The 26,019-nt window shown below is 33.8% G+C and overlaps 3 protein-coding genes across 3 annotated transcripts; all 3 read left to right on the top strand.

Moving 5' to 3' along the window:
* The first annotated feature begins 3,157 nt into the window (after positions 1-3,157).
* LOC148769006 (putative disease resistance protein At1g50180) lies at positions 3,158-9,180 on the top strand. Its single transcript, XM_088820906.1, has 2 exons — positions 3,158-4,151; positions 7,283-9,180. The coding sequence occupies exons 1-2, from the start codon at positions 3,158-3,160 to the stop codon at positions 9,178-9,180; spliced, it is 2,892 nt and encodes a 963-aa protein (XP_088677032.1).
* A 3,616-nt stretch (positions 9,181-12,796) lies between these two features.
* On the top strand, positions 12,797-16,311 carry LOC105964211 (putative disease resistance protein At1g50180). The gene is made up of 2 exons (XM_088820905.1): positions 12,797-13,802; positions 14,525-16,311. The coding sequence occupies exons 1-2, from the start codon at positions 12,797-12,799 to the stop codon at positions 16,309-16,311; spliced, it is 2,793 nt and encodes a 930-aa protein (XP_088677031.1).
* Positions 16,312-20,259: 3,948 nt separating this feature from the next.
* LOC105964205 (Protein kinase superfamily protein) lies at positions 20,260-25,851 on the top strand. Its single transcript, XM_012988734.2, has 13 exons — positions 20,260-20,789; positions 21,239-21,388; positions 21,485-21,655; positions 21,751-21,894; positions 22,012-22,117; positions 22,199-22,347; positions 22,432-22,557; positions 22,651-22,794; positions 22,904-22,991; positions 23,073-23,446; positions 24,063-24,395; positions 24,479-24,703; positions 25,508-25,851. Exons 1-13 carry the CDS (start codon positions 20,559-20,561, stop codon positions 25,643-25,645), a joined length of 2,379 nt encoding a protein of 792 aa, XP_012844188.2. The 5' UTR covers positions 20,260-20,558; the 3' UTR covers positions 25,646-25,851.
* Positions 25,852-26,019: the final 168 nt, after the last annotated feature.

Here is a 26,019-nt window from a genome sequence, read left to right as displayed (position 1 = left end):
GAACAAGGTGTGCAAAAAAGATTGCTAAATATAAATTCTAGAGTATTTTACACTCCTTGTTAGGGCTGGGACTTTGGGATCGGGATTCGGGATCCCGTCCCGTCCCGAATGGAATTTTACTATTTGGGACTAAAACTTCGGGAATTCGGGATTACGGGATTCGGGATCGGGATTAGGAACAAATACGGGATCGGGATCGGGAATTGGTTCAATCCCGATTGGGATATTTTAATCCCGAATTAGGAATTAAGAAAAAAAAAACTAATAAAACCACACACACACACACACACACACACATATATATATATATATATATGAGAAATACAATATAATATATCGTTTCGACTTATTTTTAAAATTTTAAAATTTTATTTGTTCCAAGTTTTGTGGTAAAACTAAATAGTGCAAGAACAATAGTATGTATATAATATATTCAAGTTGGTTTAGAGTATGAAATAATACTAATGGAAAAAAAAACAATATTTCTTAGTTTTTTCGGCAAAATATGGGATTCCCGATCCCAATCCCGAATTCCCGAAATATTTAGGGATACCGATATTATCGGGATTTAATAGTATGGGACGGGATTGGGATTTAAAATTTCTATCCCGAATCCCGAAATCCCGATCCCGAAAATCCCGAATTCCCGAAATCCCGTCCCGAACTCACCCCTACTCCTTGTGGTAGATAGCCATAGTCTTAATTTAGTAATTTGTGACATGGTCAATTCTTGTCATAGAGCTATATCTTTCTTTGGAGTCATACAACGTATATATACTATATTTTCTAGTTCCACAAAGAGATGGAAAATATTGACGGATAATGTAAAGAAATTAACAGTTAAACCATTGTCACAAACACGGTGGGAAAGTCACATTGAAAGTGTTAGAGCCATCCAAAGTCCACCTATCGAAATAAGAGATGCTTTGATTGAATTGGGAGAAACTTCCTTAGATTCTAAAATAAAGAGTGAAGTTAAATGCTTAGCCACTTATGAGATTGAAAATTTTGAATTTTTACTTAGGATGAATATTTGGTTTGAATTATTACATGCCGTTAATTGTGTTAGCAAAAATTTACTATCTAAAGATATGCACATTGACTCCGCTATAGATCACTTGCAAGATCTTGTACCATTTTTAGAGGATTTTAGAGAAAATAGGTTTGAATTAGCTATTAATGCTACTAAAGAAATTGCTTTAAAGATGGGAATTGAACCATTATTTCGAGAAAAATGTGTGATGCGTAGAAAAAAATAATTTGATGAAACTCAAAGTAATGATATTATATTATCACCCGAAGAATCATTCAGGATAGAATATTTCTTATATATCGTTGATCAAACTATCTCTTCAATTAAAGCTAGATTCGAGCAGTTTAAACAATATCAAAATACATTTGGATTTTTATTGAATATAAAAAAATTAAAGTCTTTAGATGATAACACTTTGAAAGAAAGTTGTATTAATCTTGAAAATTCTTTACAACATAACTCATTATCTGATATTGATTGTTCGGATTTATATTATGAATTAAAAGTGTTAAGAAAAGTCATACCTTCCGAAATAGATAAACCAATTGATATACTTAATCATATAAAAGTTATTGATACTTATCCTAATACGTGTATTATGCTATAGAATAATATTTACAATATTTGTAACCGTTGCTTCGGCCAAAATGAGTTTTTCAAAGTTAAAATTAATAAAAACATATTTACGTTCAACTATGTCACAAGAACGATTAAGTGAATTAGCTATTTTATCTATAGAAAAAGATTTATTAGAAGAACTAGAATATGAAGATCTAATTAATACATTTGCATCTATAAAAGCAAGAAAAATAAATTTTACATAAGATAAAAAAAAAAAAAAAAAAAAAAAAAAAAAAAAAAAAAAAAAACCAGGGCCTCATTTTTGGGTTTCGCCTAGGGCCTCCAGTATCCTAGGGCCGGCCCTGATCCGGACAATATGTGTATTTAAGTCTTCCTTCTTGGGAGTAGATGCAAGTAGTCCGATATGTCTTTTAGATAATGAAGATACTAACCGTGATTTGTATTTTTAACAAAGTCAAACTCATACTTATAATCTTATATAGTGTTCTTTTACCAATTCATTACATCTGGATTACTTCTTAGACCAATTTGCTTCTTGCCTTATACTTATTTCTTCGGCTCTTTATTATAAAGTCGGAATTGGTCATATATATATGTAACTCTTTGTTTTATTTTATTTTATTATTAGTTACATTAAATTAGTTGCCACAATTCAATCAATTCTTTGGGAAAATGGATTTCTATATCGAATTCCTTGATATCTCCTAATATATTAGTCCATTGATGGCGTGGCGTCTATGACAATTAGTTGGGCTTGTTCAATTTTAGGCAAGACTCTTCAGTTTGTTGGGCTTGTTCAATTTTAGGCAAGACTCTTCAGTTTCAGGTATTACTTGCACCAAAAAGCGAAATTATTTGCCCCCAGGGCTCTCATCCCTTGGCCCGACAAGGATTGATGGAGGAATGTAAATCATGGTAACTCAACGGCCCGTTAAGGTAGCGGACCCGGACCTGGTGCCCACAAGGAACCAACTCATTGGAGTTGAAATTCCCACACTGTGGCTGCCAGGATTCGATCATAGGACCTTGCACCAACTTACCACCTCCGGAACCAGTTGAGCTACACCCATGCGGGCAGTTTCAGGTATTACTTGTATAATTAGAAAGTGACTGAAATACTAGAAAAATGTCAATTGCTGAGAATTATAACATATAACATTTTAAACTGGTGGGATGCACATTGTTATTATTGTCTTGTTCAAAAGTTGACATATGGGTTCTTGATTTGTAGTTTCGCAAATAAAAATTGGGAGTCATTGTTAAACATTAAAAGTGTTGGAATATAATTTAGGTTTTTTTATTACATTAGAAATCTATTTAGAAGAGAATGGGTCTTTCAATATTGCATCTCTGTCTATTATAGCTGACTATTCTATAATAATATTGTCTCGTTATTCTGTCTCATTAAATCCAGGTATTATCTACTTTTTCATTCTAACAATAAGTTTTATGTGTATATATATATATGCAGCCAAAGCAGGTTGATATATCCATCCAAAAACTTCAAAACCCGATAGAGTAAAGTGTCCAATATCTAAGTTAATGGCTCGTGCGACTATTCAACTGTCTCTGCAAACACTTCGTGATTTGCTGGTTGGAGAAGCCAAATATTTATATGGTGTAAGCAATGAAGTTGAGAGAGTCGAGAGGGAGCTAAAAACCATCCACTGCTTGTTAATGGATGCCGACAAATGGCCAGACAGACACAAAACTGCTATTTTGGCTGACTGGATCGCCGAGCTCGATGAACTGGCTTCAAGAGCAGAGTACGCGCTCGAAAGATATGCTGTTGAAGTCAAATCCAGAAGTCATGTAAACTGGTTCAAAAGGGTTGTGCTATACATATCTAACGAGTGGTTAAGTACCCATGTTATTGGGGAAGAGGTCAAAGACATTAGATCCAGCCTGAGAACTCTCACCGGGAGGTTGGGTTCTATGGCTCCCCCAGGAGGAACCTCATCAAATGACCCGCAACAGGAGCTGAGACAAACTTACGGAGACAGAGATGAAGAATATTTTGTCGGTATGGACAAGGACATAGCGTCTCTGCTATCACTGGTGAAGGATCGGACGAGACCTAATCGTGTGATATCGATTTATGGGATGGGAGGTCTTGGGAAGACCACTCTTGCCAGAAAAATCTACCGGCACAAGGATTTGAGAGGTTGTTTTAAGGCTCGTGCATGGGTTTGTGTTACACAACAATTTCAACTCAAGGCTGTTCTGATCGAAATTCTGAAGCAACTACTTCCCGAAGAAAAGAAGGAACGGGTCGGCAAGATGGAACAGTCTGAATTGGTGAAGGAACTTTACGATGTCCAGAAGAAGAAAAGGTGTCTCGTTGTGATTGATGATATATGGGAGACTCGTCAATGGCGCCAGATAGATGCAGCTTTTCCGATCACGGATCCTAATTGTAAAGTTGTGCTTACCACTCGTAACGAGAAAGTTGCTCCTCAAGCATGCTTATACAAACTGGATTTTCTGTCTGAAAATCAAGGCTGGGAATTACTTCAGAAGATTGCACTTCCAAGAGGTCAGTTTTTGTATCTTCTCATCCATATATATATCTTTATATATACATCTACCCCAACCAAACATTATTTATTTCTCACACAAATAGGCAGTTTATATCTTTCATGATAATATGAGCCAATTATAAAATTTTAAGAAATTAGCTATGTTATCTGATGAAAAAAACTTTACAGGGAAACAATCTTTTTTTTTTCATGACATAAATAATGTGTTGTACATTTCAAATATTAAGGGCTTGTGCCAATCGGTTTTATCCGCCAGGTTGCCAATCGACCCACTTTCGAACGATTTTCCATTACTTATAACTCATAATCAACCGGCCCATAGACTCGGAGAGACAATTTTAACCGATATGTGTATAAATGGGTCGGTTGGTGGTTTTTATTGTTCTCAAAAGTCGGCTGGTCGATAATAACCAGACCAACATATTTTATTAATAATAAAACTTTGTTATACGTATTTAATTATAATTATTTTAAGGGTTAAATACAAAAACTCTTCTGTACTATGAACTTTGTATCATATACTCCCTTGTACTACACATAAAAACAAAAACCTCCTACTGTTATATTTTTCCAAAATATGACGAAAATACCCCTGCTAAGCCTATAAATATAAGGGTTTGTTTGAGCCATTTTCCACCATATTTTTTAACCTTTTGGGTCAATTTTAGTTGGGAAATTTTGATTTTTTTTTTCTTCAAAACATTTAATTACTTCGATTTTTTTTTATTTTATGAATAAAACCTTTTATTTTCGTCAGTTTGAATTTCTTCATTTTTTTCTTAAATGTCTTTCAGTAGTTCAAATTCTCAACAATCATAGGATTGTAAAGATGTTTTAACTACCGGAAGACACTTAAGAAAAAAAAAATGAAGAAACTCAAAATGACAAAAATAAAAGGTTTTATTCATAAAATTAAAAAAAATCTAAGCAATTAGATGTTTTGGAGAAAAAAATATAAATATCAAAATTTTCCATGTAAAATTGACTAAAAATGGTAAAATATGTAGTGGAAAATGGCTCAAACTACATATATATATATATATATATACATATATATATATATATATACATATATATATAGATATATGTATATATATATATATATATATACATATATATATATATATATACATATATATATACATATATATATATATACATATATATATATATATATACATATATGTATATATACATATATATATATACATATATATGTATATATACATATATATATATATATATACATATATATATATATACATATATATATATATACATATATATATATATACATATATATATATACATATATATATATATATATATATATATATATATACATATATATATATATACATATATATATATATATATATATATATACATATATATATATATATATATATACATATATATATATATATATATATATATATATATATATATATATATGCGCTTGAGTAGGGGTATTTTCGTTATATTTTAGAAAAAATGTAATGTGAGGGGGTTTTTTGTATTTATATATAGTACAATGAGTGTATGATACAAAATTCATTGTATAGGAGTGTTTTTTGTATTTAACCCTTAATTTAATTTAATAAACCTAGGCTAGCATTAGTCTATTGAAATATCAAAACATTAAACTTAAAATAATATATGAAATAAGTCAAAACAAAAAAGGGTTAATTTTTTGTTTTTCAAATATTTTCAACTCATTCAAATTTATTTGCAAATAAGAAAAACCATTTTATATATATACCAAAATTATCCCAAATTCCTTGTAACTCAATTCAACTCCAATGTCATGATTTACACCCCAATTTCGCTCAACTTCGCCAATGAACCAATATTGACCCTAATTTTAATTTTGATCCCAATTTAGATACACCACCACCGGAGACCGCCGGTCTCCGACGTTGATTTTTTATTTATTTTTTTTGAAAACATTTTTTTTTGGTAGGTCAACCGCCGTTGACTTTTTTTCGATAAAAAAATATTTTAATTAATATTACTGTCTTGACTGCTAAATTACTATCTCCAACAGTAATTTAAATGTTAATTGACTTTGTTCTCTTAAAACAATTATTTTAATTAACATTATTGTTTTGACTGCTAAATTACTGTCTCATACGGTAATTTAATTGCTGGAGACAGTAATTAACTGTTAATTGATTTTTTTTTTAAATCTTAAAAAAATTATTTTAATTAATATTAATGTCTTGGCTGTTAAATTACTGTCTCCAATAGTAATTTAACTGGTTGAAACAGTAATTTAATTGTTTGAGACAGTAATGTTACTGTATTAATTAATTATATCGTCTTGGCCTGCAATTTTGCTGTCTTTGATCGTAAGATTACAGTCTCCAACTATAATATTACTGTCTCATGCAATAATATTACTGTTTAGGATAGTATTATTAGTAATATTACTGTCCGAGAAGAGAAAGTAATATTCATAATATTACTTTCCAAATGGTAATTATCGAAAGGCAACTTTTGTCATTTTCCCCTAAAAATGGTTGAAAGTTGAAAGAATGGCAAACTGTTACGTAGTGAATTTATATAGGTGTATTTGCTTTTGATTTCTGATTAGAGATTATTGGCTGTGTTTGGTAAGCTTTTGGGCTTCCATTTCCATTTTATTTCGGGGAAAGATGTTTTGGGAGAAGAATTTGAAAATTAAATAAAGTTTGTTTGTGTTTTGGGAGGAGACAATTTGTACTGTAGCAAGTCAAATCATGTCTGAAAGGTGCTGGAAAAAGGTATTTTGGAAGAAGAATTTAAAAGATAAAGTGATTTGATTTTGTATTTTAGTGAAGACAATTTTCACTGTAGCGGTCAAATCATGTTTGTTAGAGAGAGAAATATTTGAATTTGTTTTGGGGAAAGTTTTTGAAAATAGTGTAGAAAGATAATTTTCATTTTGGGGAAAGTGTGGAAAGAATTTGAAAATGGTAACAAACATAGCCATAGTTTTCTCTTTTTATCTTTATAATATTGAAATTAATAAAATGATGTTGCATGCAAAAATCTATGAATGCACTTCCAACTAAAATTAAACCTTGAATATTCTAATTTTCTTTTTTTTGTTTTGTTTTAATAATCTATCTTAATCCTCGTACAGAATCTCAAACCGAACAAGGTCCATCCGAAGCCTCTCTCCTTGCAAAGTTTTTCTGTTTCATAAATCATCGTGCAAAGATTACAAGTATACAAAATCCGGCGGAAGTTTATCATTCTACGAAGCTTGAAGCTATCGGAAGAGAAATGATAAGAAAATGTGGTTGTCTACCTCTGGCAATTTCAATTCTTGGTGGGTCTTTGCTCCGTAAAAAAACATTGGCCGAGTGGGAAAGGGTCAATCAACAAATTGATACATATTTGAATTGTCCTGAGGAAGGTGTTGTAAGCAACAAACAAGTGAAACAGGTATTGGACTTGAGCTACAATGTCTTACCTTATTATTTGAAGCCGTGTTTTCTTTATTTGGGATGTTTCCCCGAGGACAAAGAAATAGATACAGAAAGATTGTATTTATTGTGGATGGCGGACGGTCTGATTCCTTATGAAGAAAAGGGCAAAAATGAAACTTTGAGGGATGTGGCTGAACGTTATTTGAGTGAACTAGCATCTCGGTGCATGGTTCAAGTACAAAGGGATGAGTATTCCATTGCCTATAATAAATTCAAATCATGTCGGCTTCATGATTTGATGCGTGATCTTTGTTTATCAAAGGGAGAAGAAAAAGGGTTTCTCAAGGTCATTGATCTTCCCAAACAAACATTGGATGCTCCTTCTGCTCATACTACGAGAAGATTAGTCATTCGTTGTGATTGGCAATCGAATGACTATTTCACCAATCCAGGAGTCACGAAGAACCTGAGATCTCTTCTACTATGGAAAGAACGGTTCTGTATAGCGTTAAAGATTGGTTTTAAAGGCAGTGGGACCGATTTCAACAAGTTGAAATGTCTCAGGACTCTTTCTCTGGAAAAAGGTCAATTTGTGTTATCTAACGAGATAGGTAAGCTAATTCATCTGAAATATTTGAGTTTGTTAGGGAGCCGTGTGGAAGAGCTACCATTGTCTATTAGCAACTTGACGAATCTCCACACATTAGATTTGAGAATGAGGAGACATTGTGAGATAAAAGTGCCAAATGTGATTTGTAAGATGAAAAGATTGAAGCATCTATTTCTCAATGGGAATATACAAGTCACTGGAGAATGTGGAGACCAACTGATTCTGGAAGGGTTGGAGGAGTTGGAGACGTTACGAGATGAGTCATATCATTCATGTGTTCGCTTTGCAGACATCCCCAAATTGACTAATTTACGAAATATGAAAATTGAAGTTTGTGGTAATGCTGAATTCTCAATGATTGCCCATCACATGACAAGCGAAAATATCCTCCTACGTGAGGCACATCTTAGTATTGGGTATTGTGATTTCCGTTCAGCGGAAGAATCAAAAGATATTAATTTGAGAAAGATATTGATGTCTCCCTCACTCACCACTTTAGCACTCTTCCACAACTATATAAGTTCCAGTTTCCCACGCTATCAACAAGGTATGTGTACAAATTTAGTTGATTTCACACTTAATGGCATTGGTGGTTATAATTATATTGAGAGGGGTGATTTAGTGCAAATGCTGGGAAAGTTTCCCATGTTAAAAAGGCTTGTTCTGGAGGATACAGTTTTCCTCAACGGAGAAATGAGATGCCTAGCAACTTCATTTCCACAACTCAAGTTTCTTACACTCATATCCTTGAATGATTTAGAGAGGTGGGTGGTGGATAAAGGAGCAATGCGCAACCTTTCTTCTTTGTGTATTAAATATTGCAAAGATTTGAAGATGATTCCTGAAGGGCTGAGATTCATCAATACCCTCCAAGAATTAACAACTCGTCCTATGCACAAAGAGTTCAACGATAGATTACGTGAAGAGGTGAATGGTCAACCAGGACAAGATTATCACAAAGTCTGTCACATACCATCTATTTCGCTCATGGATTGCTAGGTAGTGATAAACAAGGATAAGATTATCACACAAGGGTTTGTCAATTGCCATCAATTTTATATTTCGTCAAATTACATATTTCACATGATGTTGGATCCATGTAGTAATTCCAAGCCACATTCCAGTTTTATGTACTAGCTGTTTAATGCAACATTTTAACAATAATATGTGCTAGTTTGTTTGGATAATAATTTGAATTTAGCCAATAATCCTTTCCCTTCACTTGTTTCCCTTTGTCACTTTTCATCAATTTACATCTCTCACGAGTTGTCCATGTGGTAATTTGAATCTACATTATAACTTCTTGTCGCATCTATTTGAAAACAATATTTCAACACTAACGTCTACTATTTTCTTTTTTCTAAATTATAAATACCTTCCTAAATATGTCTAAATTATAAAAATTCTTCTCTTATTTGGAAATTATATTTACCTCTCAAACTAAGGATCGATCAAAAAAGAAAAAACTCAACAGGATTTGAAAAAAAAAATGCTCGAAGCCACAATTATTTTGTGCCTTGTACTAAAAATACATAAATGGTTTCTGATGATGTATCGCTCATCTTGGGGATTTGGATGGGAAAACCGGGGTCTCTGCACGCGAGTAGAAGATTTAACCACAGAAGGACGAAAAACTTGGGTCTCTAACCTGCAAAACTAAGCACGTGAACTAAGCAGGGGTTGATCCGGCGGAAACCCCGTCCGCACTCAAGTGAGATGCATGGATCAAAAGTAAGGTTGAGGATACTCAAAAAATAGAACTTATGACATTTGTTGGGACTTACCTTTTACAATGAGCCATGGGTCTTATTTATACTTAATCAGCGGTATAATCCTAATTAGAGTGTAACTCTAATTAAGCTTAGAACATAACCCTAATTAGTTCTTGAATCAATATAATAGGCTTGAGCCATCAATCTTAGTGGGCTCGTTATTTTGGGCCTCAACGTCTGGCCCAATACAGTAAAAAAGTTAGTGGATCAATTAGAGGCCCACTTAGGTGTATCATTAAACCCCCCCACTCTCGATTGAGTCTCGAGTAACGAGAGTCGTTTGAGACTAGATGATTTTGTTTGACGCTTTTAATGTATTCATCGGGTCAAATGGATCTTATCGTCCTTTTATGATGTTTCTCATAAGAAAACTTACCAATAAAGGTGTACTGTAACAGCTCAAGCATTTTATCAATCTTCTCTTTCGAGAAACAGAGCACATTCTTGCCATCTATCACTTTAATTGTCTCAATTGGTGCTCTTTCTTCTCGGTTGATCAAGTGATGACGACGATCAACCTTAGAAGGGGCAATTGGAGGTCGGAGTGGGGTTTCGATGGACAGTTTTAGGGTTTTGGGCTCGGGTTTGTGTTTTTGGGCCCGTGTTTGAGCGATTATCGTGATCTGGTTGAGGACCGTAAGATAGGCCTTTCTTAGAAGAGTTTGGGGCTGAGATGGGCTTAGGCGCTGGTGGTTTGAAGGGATTTGGCAAGTGGTGTAAACTTGGCGTATTGTGGTTGGTTGAGGTGAGGAGTTCTAGCCAAGTCAATGAGTGAGGTGGAATGGGCGGGCAAAGGGGTTGGTGAGGTTTGAATTTTGGAGACCTTGTCTTGTGTAGAAGATGCAACCATCGCAATCAAGGAAGATTGATTGGTGAAATCTTCTATAACTATCACATCCGAAAAAAGAAGGTCCAGATTTAGAATGATCTTGATTTGTTATAGTCGTTAAACGAGGAACGTAGACAAAATGTGAGTCTAGATTCATGAGGGGGCAACAAGTGAAGCCCTAAGAACAACTATCCACTTGAAGACCTCCACCACAAGAGAAGGCGGAGATACGACGGAGGTATGAAAAAACGATGGCAAGACGCGACAAAAGATGAAGACGAAACAAATCTTCACCAAAATTCAAAATCAACTGACGGTAAAGAAGCACAATAAGCAAAAGAATCTCACTACGCTCTATGAAAAAAACGAGGCTGAGATCACAAAGAATGAAAGCAGCCACAATAACCAAACGACGTGAAGGAAAAAACCAAAAAATTTCACAAAGACACAAGAATACGGTTGACCCTAACACAAGACAATAAATTAAAAAACAAAGAACACTAACAAATTTCGAAAATTAGATGCAAAGAGCACCAAAACCTCAAAACCGATGGCAAACTTATAACAATATAAATAATAAAAAATAATGATAAAGTAACCATAAATGAATGAAAAATGATAAACAAACACGTAAACGATTAGAATCGATCAAAATCGTCATTAGAAAGTCTCAACTATATAGAGAGAACGCAGAACATTTTTTTACTAGAGATAGAAACATTTTTTCTTCTTAGCTTGGGGCTCCATCACATGGCTTGTTTATGCATAACTATATTGGCATTATAAAAAAAAAATTAACGCATATATTAAGTGAAGTATTTTTATTGTCACTAATAATTCCTTCTGATTTTTCTTTTTTATTATTTTTTTTCAAATCAATTTTTTTTAATCACTATATTAAATAATGACATAGCTATTGTGACTTCTTTTGGTTGACGATGTTTCTTACATTCATGGTTGAAATGTTCTCACTCTTGTAGTGTGTTTATATTTGTTGACAATATTTTATCTTCTATCACTAGTAATTCATTTTTGTTGTCACGTTTTTCCACCATATTAAATAGTGACACAATTATGGGGACATAATTTACAATGTGTGACATGATCCATGAACAATTAGATAAATGATTATTCTCACAATCGCATCAGAAAGATCGAGAATAGTATTTTCAGAATTCGAAATGAAAAATGTATAAAATAAAAAATAACACTAATTTCCACACCATTAAGAGTCAGAAAGCCCCATAATAAGAGTACCAAAAACAGGTACAGTAGAACCTCGATAAATTAATATTCTGATAAATTAATAACCTCGATAAAATAATAGTTTTTTCGGTCCCGACTCAGTGAAAACGTGTTAAATTATTAACTTAATAATTTAATAATTCACTAAATTAATAGAATATCCCTAGTCCCGATTGTATTAATTTACAGAGGTTTACCAGTAGTTGTAAAGTCATTCAATATATGATTATGCTTTTCTTCGATGCTGGTATTGGTCACACGACAGACATAAGCTTACAATTTCTGTTGTATTGTTTCCATGTTCTGTGTCGATTCTTTATTTATTTATTTTCTTATAATTTTTTAGATAGAGAAGATGTCAAAACGAGATTAAAATACTAATTATGAACAATCAATTAATTGTATTGTTAACAAAGTCAAACTCATGTTATGGCAAGGGTGTAATACACTACATTGATTCAAGATTCCACTAACTTTTTATTGGTAATTTTAGGTAAGACTTTATCAATACTAGGAGATGTCCAGCCAATTTGTGCAATAAAAAAACTATCAATAATTAGAGTGAATGAAATACTAGAAAAATGCCAATTGTTGAGAATTATAACATTTAGTGGATGACATCAAGCATAAATGTTATGTGTATTGATATTATTAAAGTTGACAAATAGTTTTTTCGAGATACATATACATATATATATATATATATATATATAAATTCAAAAATCTGATAGATTCAAAAATTCATATACCATTTTCAGATACTAAGTTAATGGCTAATCCTGCTATTCAAGTGTGTTTGCAAACAATTCGGGATTTGCTTGTTGAAGAAACCAGATTTTTATATGGTGTAAGCGATGCAGTTGAGAAAGTCGAGAGGGAGCTGAATACCATCCATTGCATCTTGATGGATGCCGACAAATGGCTAGACAAACACAAAACTGCCATTTTACGCGATTGGACCGCTCAACTCAACGAACTGGCTTCAAGAGCTGAGTATGTGCTTGAAAAATATGCTGTTGAAGTCACATCCAGAAGAGGTGGAAACCTGATAGAAAAGGTCAAAAGATTTAGTTGCATATTGGGTGAGTGCTCAACGGTCCATCAAATCGGGGAAGAGATCGAAGCCATTAGATCCAGCCTGACCGTTCTCACTGGGAAGTTGCAAGTGATGGCCCCATGGGGGAGCTCCTCCAGTTCAAGAGAGGATCAACAACATTTATTGAGAATAACATTCAAACACGTAGTCAAACAACATTTTGTTGGCATGGAAAAAGACATAGAGTCTCTGGTATCACTCGTGAAGGATAAATCGAACCCCGTGATTTCGATTTATGGAATGGGAGGCCTTGGTAAGACCACTCTTGCCAGGAAAATTTACCACCACGAAGATGTGATACGTGTTTTTGGCAAAGCTCGTGCGTGGGTCTGTGTTACACAACAATTTCAAGCTACCGCTGTTTTAAGACAAATTCTGAAGCAACTCCTTCCTGATGATCAGGAGAAGGAACAAATCAGCAACATGGAATATTCTGAATTGGTGGACAAACTTCACGATGTTCAGATGCAGAAAAAATGTTTCGTTGTGATTGATGATGTATGGGAGAGCGATCACTGGAGCATCTTAGAGCGGGCTTTTGCGATGGAGAACGGTCAATGTAAAATTTTGCTGACCACTCGTTACGAAACAGTTGGTCCTAGAGAATGTTTGTACAAACTCCATTGTCTAACTAAAGATCAAGGTTGGGAGTTACTTCGAAAAATAGCACTTCCAAGAGGTCAGTTTCTGCCATATATCTTGTTGTCCATAAATATTTAACTATACACGAAACCTTGGCATCAATTTTGTGACATAAAAAGCATTTAATATCTTGCATGGTTGCTACATGATTTTCGGGATAATTACAATTTTGTCTCTATACTATACCACTTGTTTGATTTACGTCCCTATAAAATTCAGATTAATATTTTGGTCCTTGTTTTCACACCTTAAACATGGAAATCACTTCTTATGGAAATCATTTTTTAAGGCTTAATGTCAGTTGAATTTAGTTTTTTAGCCATCTTTTTTGTTATGTTTTTCGATTAGTGAATGCAACAGGATCATTTGACTTACTTGATTGATACATATATTAACTTCTTGTGAGTGAAACAGAAACACTAGAAAATATTTTTCATCAAAAGTTTGAAATTAGTATAATCTACATGAGTAAATATATGTAAGTTAACTTGCTCTATTACAATCTTGGAGGACTTGTAATAGTTTTGATTAATGATGTTAACCAGTTGTAACTCGTGGTTTTATGCTAGATAGTTTTATGTTTACAATAAGCGCATGCATTAGACTTTTATTTATTTAGATTGATTTGAGTAACTGCCATAGAATTATTCATTTTACTCAACAATGATTTGCATGGATGTGAAGTCAAAATAATTGTTTAACAATGCACTTTGGCGGTTTGATCTCAAATTAACCTTGAATATATATATCTTCGTATAGAGCTCAACACTAAGCAAAGTTCAGTATTGGAAGCTATAGGAAGACAAATGGTCCAAAAATGTGGCCGTCTGCCATTGGCAATTACAGTTCTTGGAGGTATTTTGCGCGAAAAAAGTACACCGAGCGAGTGGCAGAAGGTCAATGAAGACGTTGATTCATATTTGAAGCGTGGGAATGAAAAGGTGAAACAAGTATTGGACTTGAGCTACAATGCCTTACCTTATAATTTGAAGCCGTGCTTCCTCTATTTAGGATGTTTCCCCGAGGATGAAGAAATAGATGCAGGAAGATTGTATCTATTATGGATGGCGGACGGCCTAATCCCTTATGAAGAAAAGGGCAAAAACGAAACTTTGAGGGATGTGGCTGAACGTTATTTGAGTGAACTAGCATCTCGGTGTATGGTTCAAGTACAAAAGGATGAGTATTCTAGTGCTTATAATAAATTCACATCATGTCGGCTTCATGATTTGATGCGTGATCTTTGTTTATCAAAGGGACAAGAAAAAGGGTTTCTCAAGCTCGTTGATCTCTGCAAACAACAAGCAAAATATGATAGCACTTGTGTTGACACTGCAAGTAGATTATCAATCCATTATAATCGAGATCATTCAGATGAATATTTCAACAGGCGAGGAGTCGTGAAGAACCTGAGATCACTTCTACTCGTCAATGAAGGATGGTCCAATGTAGTGTTGAAGATTGGTTCTAAGGGTTGTGAAACCGATTTCAATAAGTTGAAACGCCTCAGGACCCTCGCACTGGAAAGTGGTGAATTTGTATTATCTAAAGAGGTTGGTAAGCTAATTCATCTGAGATATTTGAGTTTGTTTGGGAGCATTGTGGTAGAGCTACCATTGTCGATTACGAACTTGACATATCTACAGACGTTAGATTTGAGGATGATGTTGAATTTTATAAACGTGTCGAATGTGATATTTAAGATGAAAAGATTGAAGCATCTATTCCTCAACCAGATACAAGTCATCGGAAATTACGGAGACAAACTAATTTTGAATGGGCTAGAGGAGTTGGAGACATTACATGATGAGTCATTTACTTCGTGTGTTCGCATTTCAGATATCCCCAGATTGACAAATTTAAGATATCTGAAAACCGATGTTAGTGGTAAAGATGAACTCTCGATCATTGCCAATTACATGAGCAACGAAAACATCCGTCTACGTGAGGCACATCTTCAAATTTCTCGATGCGATTTCAATTCGGAGGAACCATCAAATAATAATAATAATAATTTAAAGAATATGTTGATGTCTCCTTCACTCACCACTTTGGTACTCTCGACAAGCTTTACAAATTTCATTTTCCCAAGCTATCAACGAGGTATGTGTACAAATTTGGTTAACTTCACACTTCGGGGTCGTGGTAGAACTGAAAGGGATGATTTGATGGAAATACTAGGGCAATTCCCCACGTTAAAAAAGCTCACGTTGTACGCTACAGTATTCCTCAACAGAGAAATGAAATGCCTTGCAACTTCATTTCCACAACTCAAGTATCTTACCCTCACTGAGTTACATAATTTAGAGAGATGGGTGGTGGATAAAGGAGCAATGCCCAATCTTTCTCGTTTGCGGATTTATTCTTGCGACGGATTGGAGATGATTCCCGATGGATTGCAATTCATCACTGCCCTTCAAGAATTAGAAACGTATATGGCCAAAGAGTTCAACGACAGATTACGTAAAGATGTGAACGGTCAACCAGGACAAGATTATCACAAACTCCGTCATGTACCATCTATTTTACTTAAAGATCGACAATAATTAACGAAATTGAAATTAACCAAATAATCATTTCCCCTCGATTGTTTCCCTTTGTAATATAACAACAACAATGAAAAAGTGTAAAAACGTATCTAACTCCATTTCTTGTTAATTTTTTTTTCAATGATTTTCAAATCTCTAACAATAATTTAATTGAGTTTGTGTGGGTGTATTTATTTCATAATAATCTTTAAATTCTTATATATCTCAATTTGTACTAATTTTTAAATTATTTAAATTCATTTAAATCTACCACTTACTTCCTCATTTGAAATATTCCCCAATGTCTTCCATAAAATTCAAATTCCTCAAATCAAATATACTCTAACAAAACACTAACACTAATTTATAAATGAACTTGAGTATTTAAAAGTCCATATGAAATATTTTCTAAAAAAAAACTGACAATATTATGTCATGTGCCAAATAGAATATTAGAAAACCTCAAGCTTTAATGTTCAAATACCTATTTATTAAAGGGCACTTAACAATAAGCACAACAATGGGTACTTATTCATAAATGGGTATAGACAAAAATTTCGTTTACAAAAAAATCCACACATTGTTCAGAGGGTTGTAAAAGACTAAAATAGCCCCTCACATTTTAATATGCTCCAATTTCATCCTTTAATTTAATATAACCTAAATTTGACCATAAATTTCACAAATTATTCAATTTTGATCCAAAACACAATTTTATGGACAATTTCGTCCGTCGCCGCCGTTGACCGCCGGTTTCCGGCATTGAATTTTTTTTTTCTTCTTGATTTTCCCGCCGCCGGTTTGCGGCATTGACCGGCACGGCAGTCAACGCCGGTCTCCGGCGGTGACTTTTTTGTTGTTTTTTTTTTCTTTAACATCTTTTTACCCCCCCCCCCCCCGTCTAAACAACAATATTGTTGTGGTTGGCAGTAATATTAACTATATTACTGTTAAACACAGTAATATTACATATATTACAGTTTAACACAGTAATATTGCTATATTAATCTTTAGCACAGTAATATTAACACAACAAAAGTCATTATTATTTTGTAATAGAGTAATATTAATATGTTGACTGTTCAACAAAGGTAAACATAATAAAAAGCCAAAAGAATTAATATTGATGTGGTTGACAGTAATATTACTGTAACAACAGTATTATTACCGTCAACCACAATAATATTATTGTGTTTACTGTAAAATTACAATAGTAGACAGTAATATTATTATAATCCTTCAACAACTCGAACAAAACAAATAACCCAAAAAGATAATAATATTGATGTGGTTGACAAGAATATTATTGTGTTTACAGTTATTTTACTGTCAACGATAGTAATATAAATACGTTGACTTGTCAACAAATCAAACAAAAAAAAACCCAAAAAAATAATAATAATGTCGTTAACTCTAATTGTATTGTCAACGACAGGACATTTACATAAATGTACTGTCAACGACAGTACAATTACGTTAATCTACTGTTAACGACAGTATAATTACGTTAATGTACTGTCAGTGGTAGTATAATTACTGTTAATGGCAGTACAATTACAGTCAACGTTTAGCGGCAAGCATTAAAAAAAGGATAAAAATTTTAGGACTAGAAAAAAATCACTAAAATAAAGTCAACGCCGGAAACCGGCGGCGAAAAAAACACACCCGAAAAAAAAATTTAAAAGTTAACGCCAGAGACCGGTGACAAAAAAAAATAATTTCAGAAAGAAAAAAGTTTTAAAAAAAGTCAAAATTGAATTTTTGGGATCAAAATTGATTAAATTGGGGTTACAATTAAAACTGGGTATAAAGAGTTGGGGTAATTTTGTCATATACATTATTTTTCATTTATTTATAATACATATTAAACGGATGGACTTATTGGCGAAAAATATATAAATTAACCCCTAAACATAAAATAATAAAGATGGTTGGTCAGAGACTTATGCATAAAAATCCCTTTATTAAATTCAACTAGGAAATTTTGAAGCCAAGCAAAAAAAACACATCTACATACAAAGAAATAAACAAAATGCACATAAAAAGAAAGGGTAAATTACAACCACCTCCCTGAGATAAAAGCTATTTATAAGAAAATCCTTACATTCAGCCCCTTCAGTTTGTAAATTTCGTCCATTCTACCTCTTGAGTTTGTAAATTTCGACATCCAACCCCCACAAAAGGGTGTTAGTGTAATAAATCTACGAATTGCAAGTATAGATGTAATTATGGAATAATAAGAGATTTTATCGTAAATACACATTACTTCAAGGGTCGATTGTAATTTACCCTAAAGAAAATGAACGGCGACAAAAAAGCTCACTCAGAAAACCCAAATACCATTTACATTATAAACTTAAAAAATAGCCCTAAATAAAGTTTTCAATTTTTTCAATTCAGTGCCTTTAAGTTTCAGAAAGGCCCTCTTCTTCCTTAAGTCAGGGGCTGATTTGCAATCTTCCAAAAACACACTGATTGAGCAGGTTCCTTGATCGTTCCAGTACATTCGATGGTGCTCCGAAGCTTGGGCACCTCTGTATAAAAATCCTACCCGTACAAAAACAGTATCCCTTCTTGTACATAACATTATCGTCTGTAGTTCATAAAAACAAAAAAAAAAAAAAAAAAAAAAAAAAAAAAAAAAAGGAAAGAAAAAAAGTCTACCAATTTGTATTATTTTTTAATACATAACACTAAATTTTTAATCTCAATTTGTATTATTTTTAAATTATTGCAATTCATTTAAAATCTATCACTCACTGCCTCATTTTAAATCTTCCGCAATGGGCTTAATCCAACTCTACACCCTTGAAATATATCATTTTGGCACTTTGCACCCTTAAAATAAATTAATAGCAATTTCCACCCTCGAAACACAATATATTATGCATAATGCACCCTATATGAATTTTTAAAGCTAATAAATGTAATTTAGTATTTTTAGTGGCATTTAAAAATTATATATTTTATCACAAAAACTATTTTACAAAAAAAAACATTCATCTATTTCAATTCGTTATCACAAGTTATCTGAAAATCATATTTCTTCCAAATATTTCAACCTAATATTTCCACCAATTACAATAAAAGATCAATCAATCGAATAACTTAGTGATAAAAGTTTGTTTGATTTTATTTTGAAAGAAATATAATTATTTATTTCAATTAGTGTGATTTTATTTTTTCGCACTTTGTGCGCTCGAAATTAGGTTGGATGTTGAAGAAATAAACAATTTAATTTGTTATTTTGCACCCCGAAAGAAAAAAAAAACCAATAAAAAATGAATTATCCTTTATTATTCACTTAAGGTGCATTGTGAATGGTTTATTCCGTTTTGAGGGGGCAAAAGTGTTATTATTGTCTTTCAAGGGTGAAAAGTGGGATTAAGCCTCCCAATATCTTCAATTCAAATATGTTGTACCAAAATACTAATATTAATTTATAAATGAACTTCTGCATTTAAAATCCATATGAAATATTTTCTACAAAATAAACTATCAATATGTTATGTGCCAAATAGAATACTAGAAAACATCAAGCCCTATTATTCAAAATACCTATTTATTATTAAATTCAACTAGGAAAATTTGAAACCAAGCAAAAAAAAACACGTCTACATATCGTGAAAAAGAAAAGAAATAAACAAAATGCCTTAAGAGGTACATAAAAAGTGAGGTAAAGTCTATTTAAGAGAAAAATCCCTATTTTATTAGAAATTACATTCAGCCCCTTCAATTTGTAAATTTCGTACATCCAACCCCCTAAAAAAGGGTGTTAGTGTAATAAATCTACAAAATGCTAGTATGAATGTAATTATGGAATAGTAAAATATATTATCGTAAATAGACCTTACTATAGGGGTCGATTGTAATTTACCCTAAAGAAAATGAACGGCGACGAAGCTCACTCAGAATCGCGCCAATATAAGTATATAACCGAAAGCTCATTAATTTATTTTTTCCTTCGCTCCACATTCGTCCACGTGTCCGCTCAACCACCAATCCACCCCTACCCCCACCCCACCCCACCCCCACCCACCCAACCCCTACTCATTTAGTAATCGCACACTGTCAGCAAATAAAGTTCATCAAAAAATAAATAAATTAAAAAACACGCACAACACACACAGAGATTCTCTTTCTTTTTTTTCCTCCACCATTTGCGCTTCTACTTCAGAGTTCAAACCCTCCGTACACGCGCACACACGCGCGTCCAGGGGGGAAGTGGATTTTTCGATTTTTTTTTTCCTCGAAGAGTTTCCGCCATGGACGCAGCAGCTGCGCAGCTCGTCTACTGCGGAATGTATCCTCTGTACCGTACGTCGCCGTTTTCCTCGACCGCCGGAAACCGCCGATTTTTTCCGAGAATTAAGCGGAACGCGGTTGTGAAGGCCATCGCCACCGAACCTAGGCCGTCGGATACTAAGCCGACGAAGGAGGTTAACGGTTCCCCCAAAACGGCGTCGTCTTACAAACCGGTCAACGGCACTCCCACTGTAGGTTTTTGATGAACTTCTTTTCCTGATTTTTTATTTTTTATTTTTTAAGTTGTTTGCAATTTTTTCAATTCTTTTTTGGGGGAAATTTTATTGTGCTAGTGATGGTGAATGGAGAATTTCAGAGTGCTAATTTCATTTCAGGGGTTAACTCCTTTTCGTCGATCTGAATTATGGAATTTTACTAACTAATTTGTGTTATCAGTTTCGTTAATTAGAAAGTGAAGCAGCAAATGCTGAATAAGAAAGCGAAATTTACATAAATCATTTTCTCCTAATGACACTGAAGAGTGTGAAAAAGATTAGTTATTTTTAGAAATAGTTTAATGTTATGAATAAGTACTTGAAAATTAAGATCACATATCTGTAAGATTTTATCTGACTATGTGCAAATGGTGTAATGTAATGAAGTGATAATTCTTTTCATTATTTAACTTTGGAAATGACAGAGAATTCAAGATGTTTCGAAAGAGATCAAAAGGGTTAGGGCACAAATGGAAGAAAACGAGGATTTGGCTATCCTTATGAGAGGTCTTCGTGGTCAGAATTTGAAGGACTCTTTATTTGCCGAGGATAACGTCCAGCTCCGTCTAGTTGAGGTTCGTCTCGTTCATTTCATTGTTATTGTTTGATTCTCTCTCTCTCTCTCTCTCTCTCTCTCTCTCTCTCTCACATGTATCTTTCTGCTCTTTCAGATGGATGAGAGCAGTGAGTTTTTACCAATGGTGTATGATCCCGATACCATTTCTTCTTATTGGGGCAAAAGGCCACGCGCTGTAGCCACTCGTATTGTTCAGTTAACTTCCGTAGCTGGTGGCTTCCTCTCTCGTCTCGTATGGGATTTAATTAATAATAAAATAAAAGAGGTTAGTTTTTCACCACTCTCTTCCTTCCCTTCAAATTGCCACTATGCATTTGTTTATGTTTCATACTGACTACAACCCAATTTTTCATTCTTCAGAATGAGGTTCGTCGAGCTATTGAATTGAGGGAAATAGTTACTTCGTTAGGTCCAGCGTACATAAAACTCGGACAAGCATTGAGCATCCGACCTGATATACTCTCTCCTTCTGCCATGGTTGAACTTCAGAAGCTTTGTGATAAGGTGATAAGTTTATATATTTCTTTTTATCTTCTTGAATTAAATTTCAGTGGAATATTATCTTTGTGTTAAATCTTCGCTTTCCGATAATTAACTTCTTAATCTCATTACATTTTTTAGGTTCCGTCGTTTCCAGATGACGTGGCAATGGCTCTTCTAGAAGAGGAGCTTGGACAACCGTGGTCTGAAGTCTATTCTGAACTCTCCACTTCTCCTATTGCCGCCGGTAATCTCGATGGATTTAATTTTTTTTTTTTTTTTTTTACGTATAAAAGAACAGAATTTTTATATGGAAATTAATTTGCAGCATCCCTCGGCCAGGTGTATAAGGGCCGGTTGAAAGAAAACGGGGAATTGGTGGCTGTGAAAGTACAGAGGCCCTTCGTTCTCGAGACTGTGACCGTTGATTTGTTTATCATAAGGAATTTAGGTCTTGTTCTTCGTAAATTTCCTCAGGTACTGTTTGGTACTTCCTTTTTTTCTTTATTATATTATTTTTGGAAGAGATAATCATAATAATTGTGGTTCGATGTCCTTCAGGTTTCAGTTGATGTTGTTGGATTGGTCGATGAATGGGCGGCTCGTTTTTTTGAGGAGCTTGATTATATAAATGAGGGGGAAAATGGGACATTATTTGCTGAACAAATGAAGAAGGACCTTCCCCAGGTACTTTTGGTGTTACGTTACGCTAAAAACGAAATTTCTGTAATTTAAAAATATAATAATATACTGATTTTTTTATTAATTTTTGGTCCATAGGTAGTTGTACCGAAGACGTACCAAAAATACACTGCGAGGAAAGTTCTTACAACACAATGGATAGACGGAGAGAAGCTGTCACAAAGTACCGAAAGTGATGTTGGAGAACTCGTAAATGTTGGAGTTATATGCTACCTTAAGCAGGTAATTTAACTCTCGATATTCGATTAGTTTCTTAACAAATACATGATTAATGCCGTGAAAATTATACATAAATTAGTTTATCTTACTCAATTTCAATTTAAATCTACAGCTTCTCGATACGGGTTTCTTCCACGCCGACCCACATCCAGGAAATTTAATACGAACTCCCGATGGGAAACTCGCTATTCTTGATTTCGGTAATTATTTATCAGTCTAGCTTCTTGAATAGAATTAGGTTATTATCGTAAGTTTTATTTTATTTATCATTAAAATTGCAGGTTTGGTGACAAAATTGACGGATGATCAGAAATACGGAATGATTGAAGCTATAGCTCACCTAATTCACCGAGACTATGCTGCGATTGTGAAAGATTTTGTCAAACTTGGTTTTATTCCGGATGGGGTTAATTTAGATCCTATTTTGCCTGTGTTGGCCAAGGTTTTCGATCAGGCGCTTGAAGGCGGGGGTGCGAAAAATATCAATTTTCAAGAATTGGCGTCGGATTTGGCACAAATTACGTTCGATTATCCGTTTAGAATACCTCCTTATTTTGCGCTTATAATTAGAGCAATCGGGGTGCTTGAGGGCATAGCTTTGGTCGGCAACTCTGATTTCGCTATTGTGGATGAAGCCTATCCATACATTGCGCAGGTACATATAAATACGACACACTTATTTGTAATCAAAAGTCTAAGGCCTCGTTTGCTTGTTGCTATTAGGTTAGATTAACTAAACAGTAGGAGTTAATAAGATGTTTGGTTGGTAGGATTCAACATTACTTAAGCGCACTACTAAAGTTGAAGCCCGCAATTAAGTGCTACTACGTCATGAAATTAGCAACACCCCTCCCCCTGCGATTAATTTTGTAGGGGGTGACTAAAGCGGAAAATTACTAGTTTAACCTTAAAATAATAATTTAATTTTATTAAATAAAAGACTTTATATATAATTGACATATAATAATAGAATTTAACAAATTTAGTACAACATGTAATCTAAAGAACCAAACATATTATTAACTAATTAATTAGTTTACCAGTAGGGATTTAATCCAATCTAATCTAATCCGATTTAATCCAATATAGGTAAGCAAACGAGGCCTTAGTTGATTTACATCTACGTATTAAGCATGTCGAAATTCAAGATTCCACCTGTGCTTTTTTTTTCATTTTTACGCGTAAATAATTTTCCGAAGCTGTTGCTAGAAAAAGTTAACAAATGCTCTATTTTTTTATTTTTTTTCTTTTTTCTTTTTTGTGGATATTAGAGGCTGCTTACTGATGAATCGCCACGACTAAGGTCCGCATTACGCTACACAATATACGGCAAATCCGGAATCTTTGATGCCGAAAGATTTATAGATGTGATGCAAGCTTTCGAGAGTTTCATAGACGCAGCAAAGAGCGGAGGTGGCGAAGATCTTAATGGAAGAATGGCAGAGCTCGGAATTCTACAAAATCAAAATAATAATAATAATAATTTACTTCCCTCTTTCGGCGGAGGAAGTACCTCTCTAACACAGCCAATTCAAACAAGAGCAGCCTTAGGGTTTATACTGTCCGATAAGGGAAACTTTTTCCGAGAGTTTCTTTTAGACGAGGTATATCTAATGTTTGTTAAATATTTAATTAATGTCTAGAAGCACTCAAATATTTTTAGTAATATTATTTTGGTATGAAACAGATTGTGAAGGGAATAGATGCCGTCTCGAGGGAACAGTTGGTGCAGATATTGGCATTTGTTGGAATTAGAAACGTAACACCGGTTTTCGGCTTTGTTCCTACTTTGGGGCCAATTAGGACAGCCGCACTTCTTCCGACAGTAACTGAGGAAGACAGAATTATATTGAACAATGTCCAGAAAATTGTTGGATTCTTAGCTGCTGGTAGTGCAGCTTCATCAGACAAGGTAACTATAAAGTTCTCGTTGTTTGCATCTCAGTCTAAATTAATATTATTTCCTTTTTACATGGCATCTGTTTCTGAGAAAAAAAAAAATTATAATGTGTAAGTCTATAGTGAAAAGATTTATCTAAGAAAAATATGATCCGGTGATGGTTAAGAGGGAGTTCGAGTAAATATAAAGGGCAAATTACGGCCACCCCCTTGAGTTATGGTCAAATTACGAAAACGCCCCTTCTGTTTGGGTAATTACAGCCAACCCCTCAACTATGTATTATCTTACGAAAAAATCCCTCCAGAGGTAAATTTAGGGATGTCAAATCAGTAAAATTGAACCGAATTTTCGGTACCCCAACATTTCATACCATTTACCGAACTAAATATACGATTTGGTTAGGTAAATAACCGAATTACATAAATTTTATGTAAAAATATGTAAAAATATGTAAAAAGAGGGGGGTGGCTGTAATTACCCAAACAAGAGAGATTTTTTTCGTAATTTAGCCATACCTCAGGGGTGGCCGTAATTTACCCAAATATAAATTGAGATTTTTAGAAACTATGCAAGAAATTCGGGAAATTTCATGTAGAATTAACGCTCTTCCCATGCATATATCCATTTCCAAGCCTTGCTTTAACATTAATTTGTTTATTAAATGTACGATTTTCACAAAGAGACGAAGAATGCATCTGCTATAATTGTACCTAAATTTTCAAATCTTGCTTTCACGATACTTTTGTTTATTATTATTATGCCCTTCTCATTCGATAAGAAAATTATCACAACATCTAACAGATTCTGCTTCCACAGGGGGGTGTAAATGTACCTCAAGTGATCCAAGAGCTACTCCCGGTATTGCCTGGACTCTCGGCAAAGGTGCTCCCTGAGTTGCTCAGTCGGTTATCCTCAAGAATTATGGCACGCATAATCCGAGATACACTTTTGTAAACAGAGGAGCATTGGCTATTTGCTCACACAAATCCATTATACACATATATATGTATCGTAGATATAAACCGAAAAAAAAAAAGTTACCATTTGTTTTGTTCTAATCAATGGCTGTAAATCTTTTATACGATAGTCGATTTAATAGCTAAGGGTAAATTTACTGACGGAAATATATTATACAAGCTGACATGGTTTTTTTCTTCTCAGCACTATACAAGATGTACCAACTATTTATCTGTCTTGATCGAGTAGTCGTACTTCTCTTCGTTTTTTTCAATTTGCCCGTGGCTTGCATTTGACCCGCTGATGAAAAATGACGATGTTCGTATCCCGGTATATAGCCAATCAAAAGACGAACTCACACACTTGTTCCT

This window comes from Erythranthe guttata, chromosome 7 (genome assembly GCF_056151865.1).
Source record: "Erythranthe guttata isolate IM_541 chromosome 7, IM_541, whole genome shotgun sequence".
Taxonomy (NCBI): domain Eukaryota; kingdom Viridiplantae; phylum Streptophyta; class Magnoliopsida; order Lamiales; family Phrymaceae; genus Erythranthe; species Erythranthe guttata.
The sequence above is the reverse complement of the archived record's forward strand: the minus strand, read 5'-3'. Positions and strand labels throughout refer to the sequence as shown.

What these genes read in the sequence shown, in the direction of transcription:
- LOC148769006 (XM_088820906.1), top strand. Translation starts at nt 3,158, where the DNA reads ATGGCTCGTGCGACTATTCAACTGTCTCTGCAAACACTTCGTGATTTG. An exon ending in GAAGATTGCACTTCCAAGAG is followed by an intron (nt 4,152 to 7,282) that starts GTCAGTTTTTGT and finishes ATCCTCGTACAG; the next exon opens with AATCTCAAACCGAACAAGGT.
- LOC105964211 (XM_088820905.1), top strand. Translation starts at nt 12,797, where the DNA reads ATGGCTAATCCTGCTATTCAAGTGTGTTTGCAAACAATTCGGGATTTG. An exon ending in AAAAATAGCACTTCCAAGAG is followed by an intron (nt 13,803 to 14,524) that starts GTCAGTTTCTGC and finishes ATCTTCGTATAG; the next exon opens with AGCTCAACACTAAGCAAAGT.
- LOC105964205 (XM_012988734.2), top strand. Translation starts at nt 20,559, where the DNA reads ATGGACGCAGCAGCTGCGCAGCTCGTCTACTGCGGAATGTATCCTCTG. An exon ending in CCTATCCATACATTGCGCAG is followed by an intron (nt 23,447 to 24,062) that starts GTACATATAAAT and finishes TGTGGATATTAG; the next exon opens with AGGCTGCTTACTGATGAATC. An exon ending in GTGCAGCTTCATCAGACAAG is followed by an intron (nt 24,704 to 25,507) that starts GTAACTATAAAG and finishes CTGCTTCCACAG; the next exon opens with GGGGGTGTAAATGTACCTCA.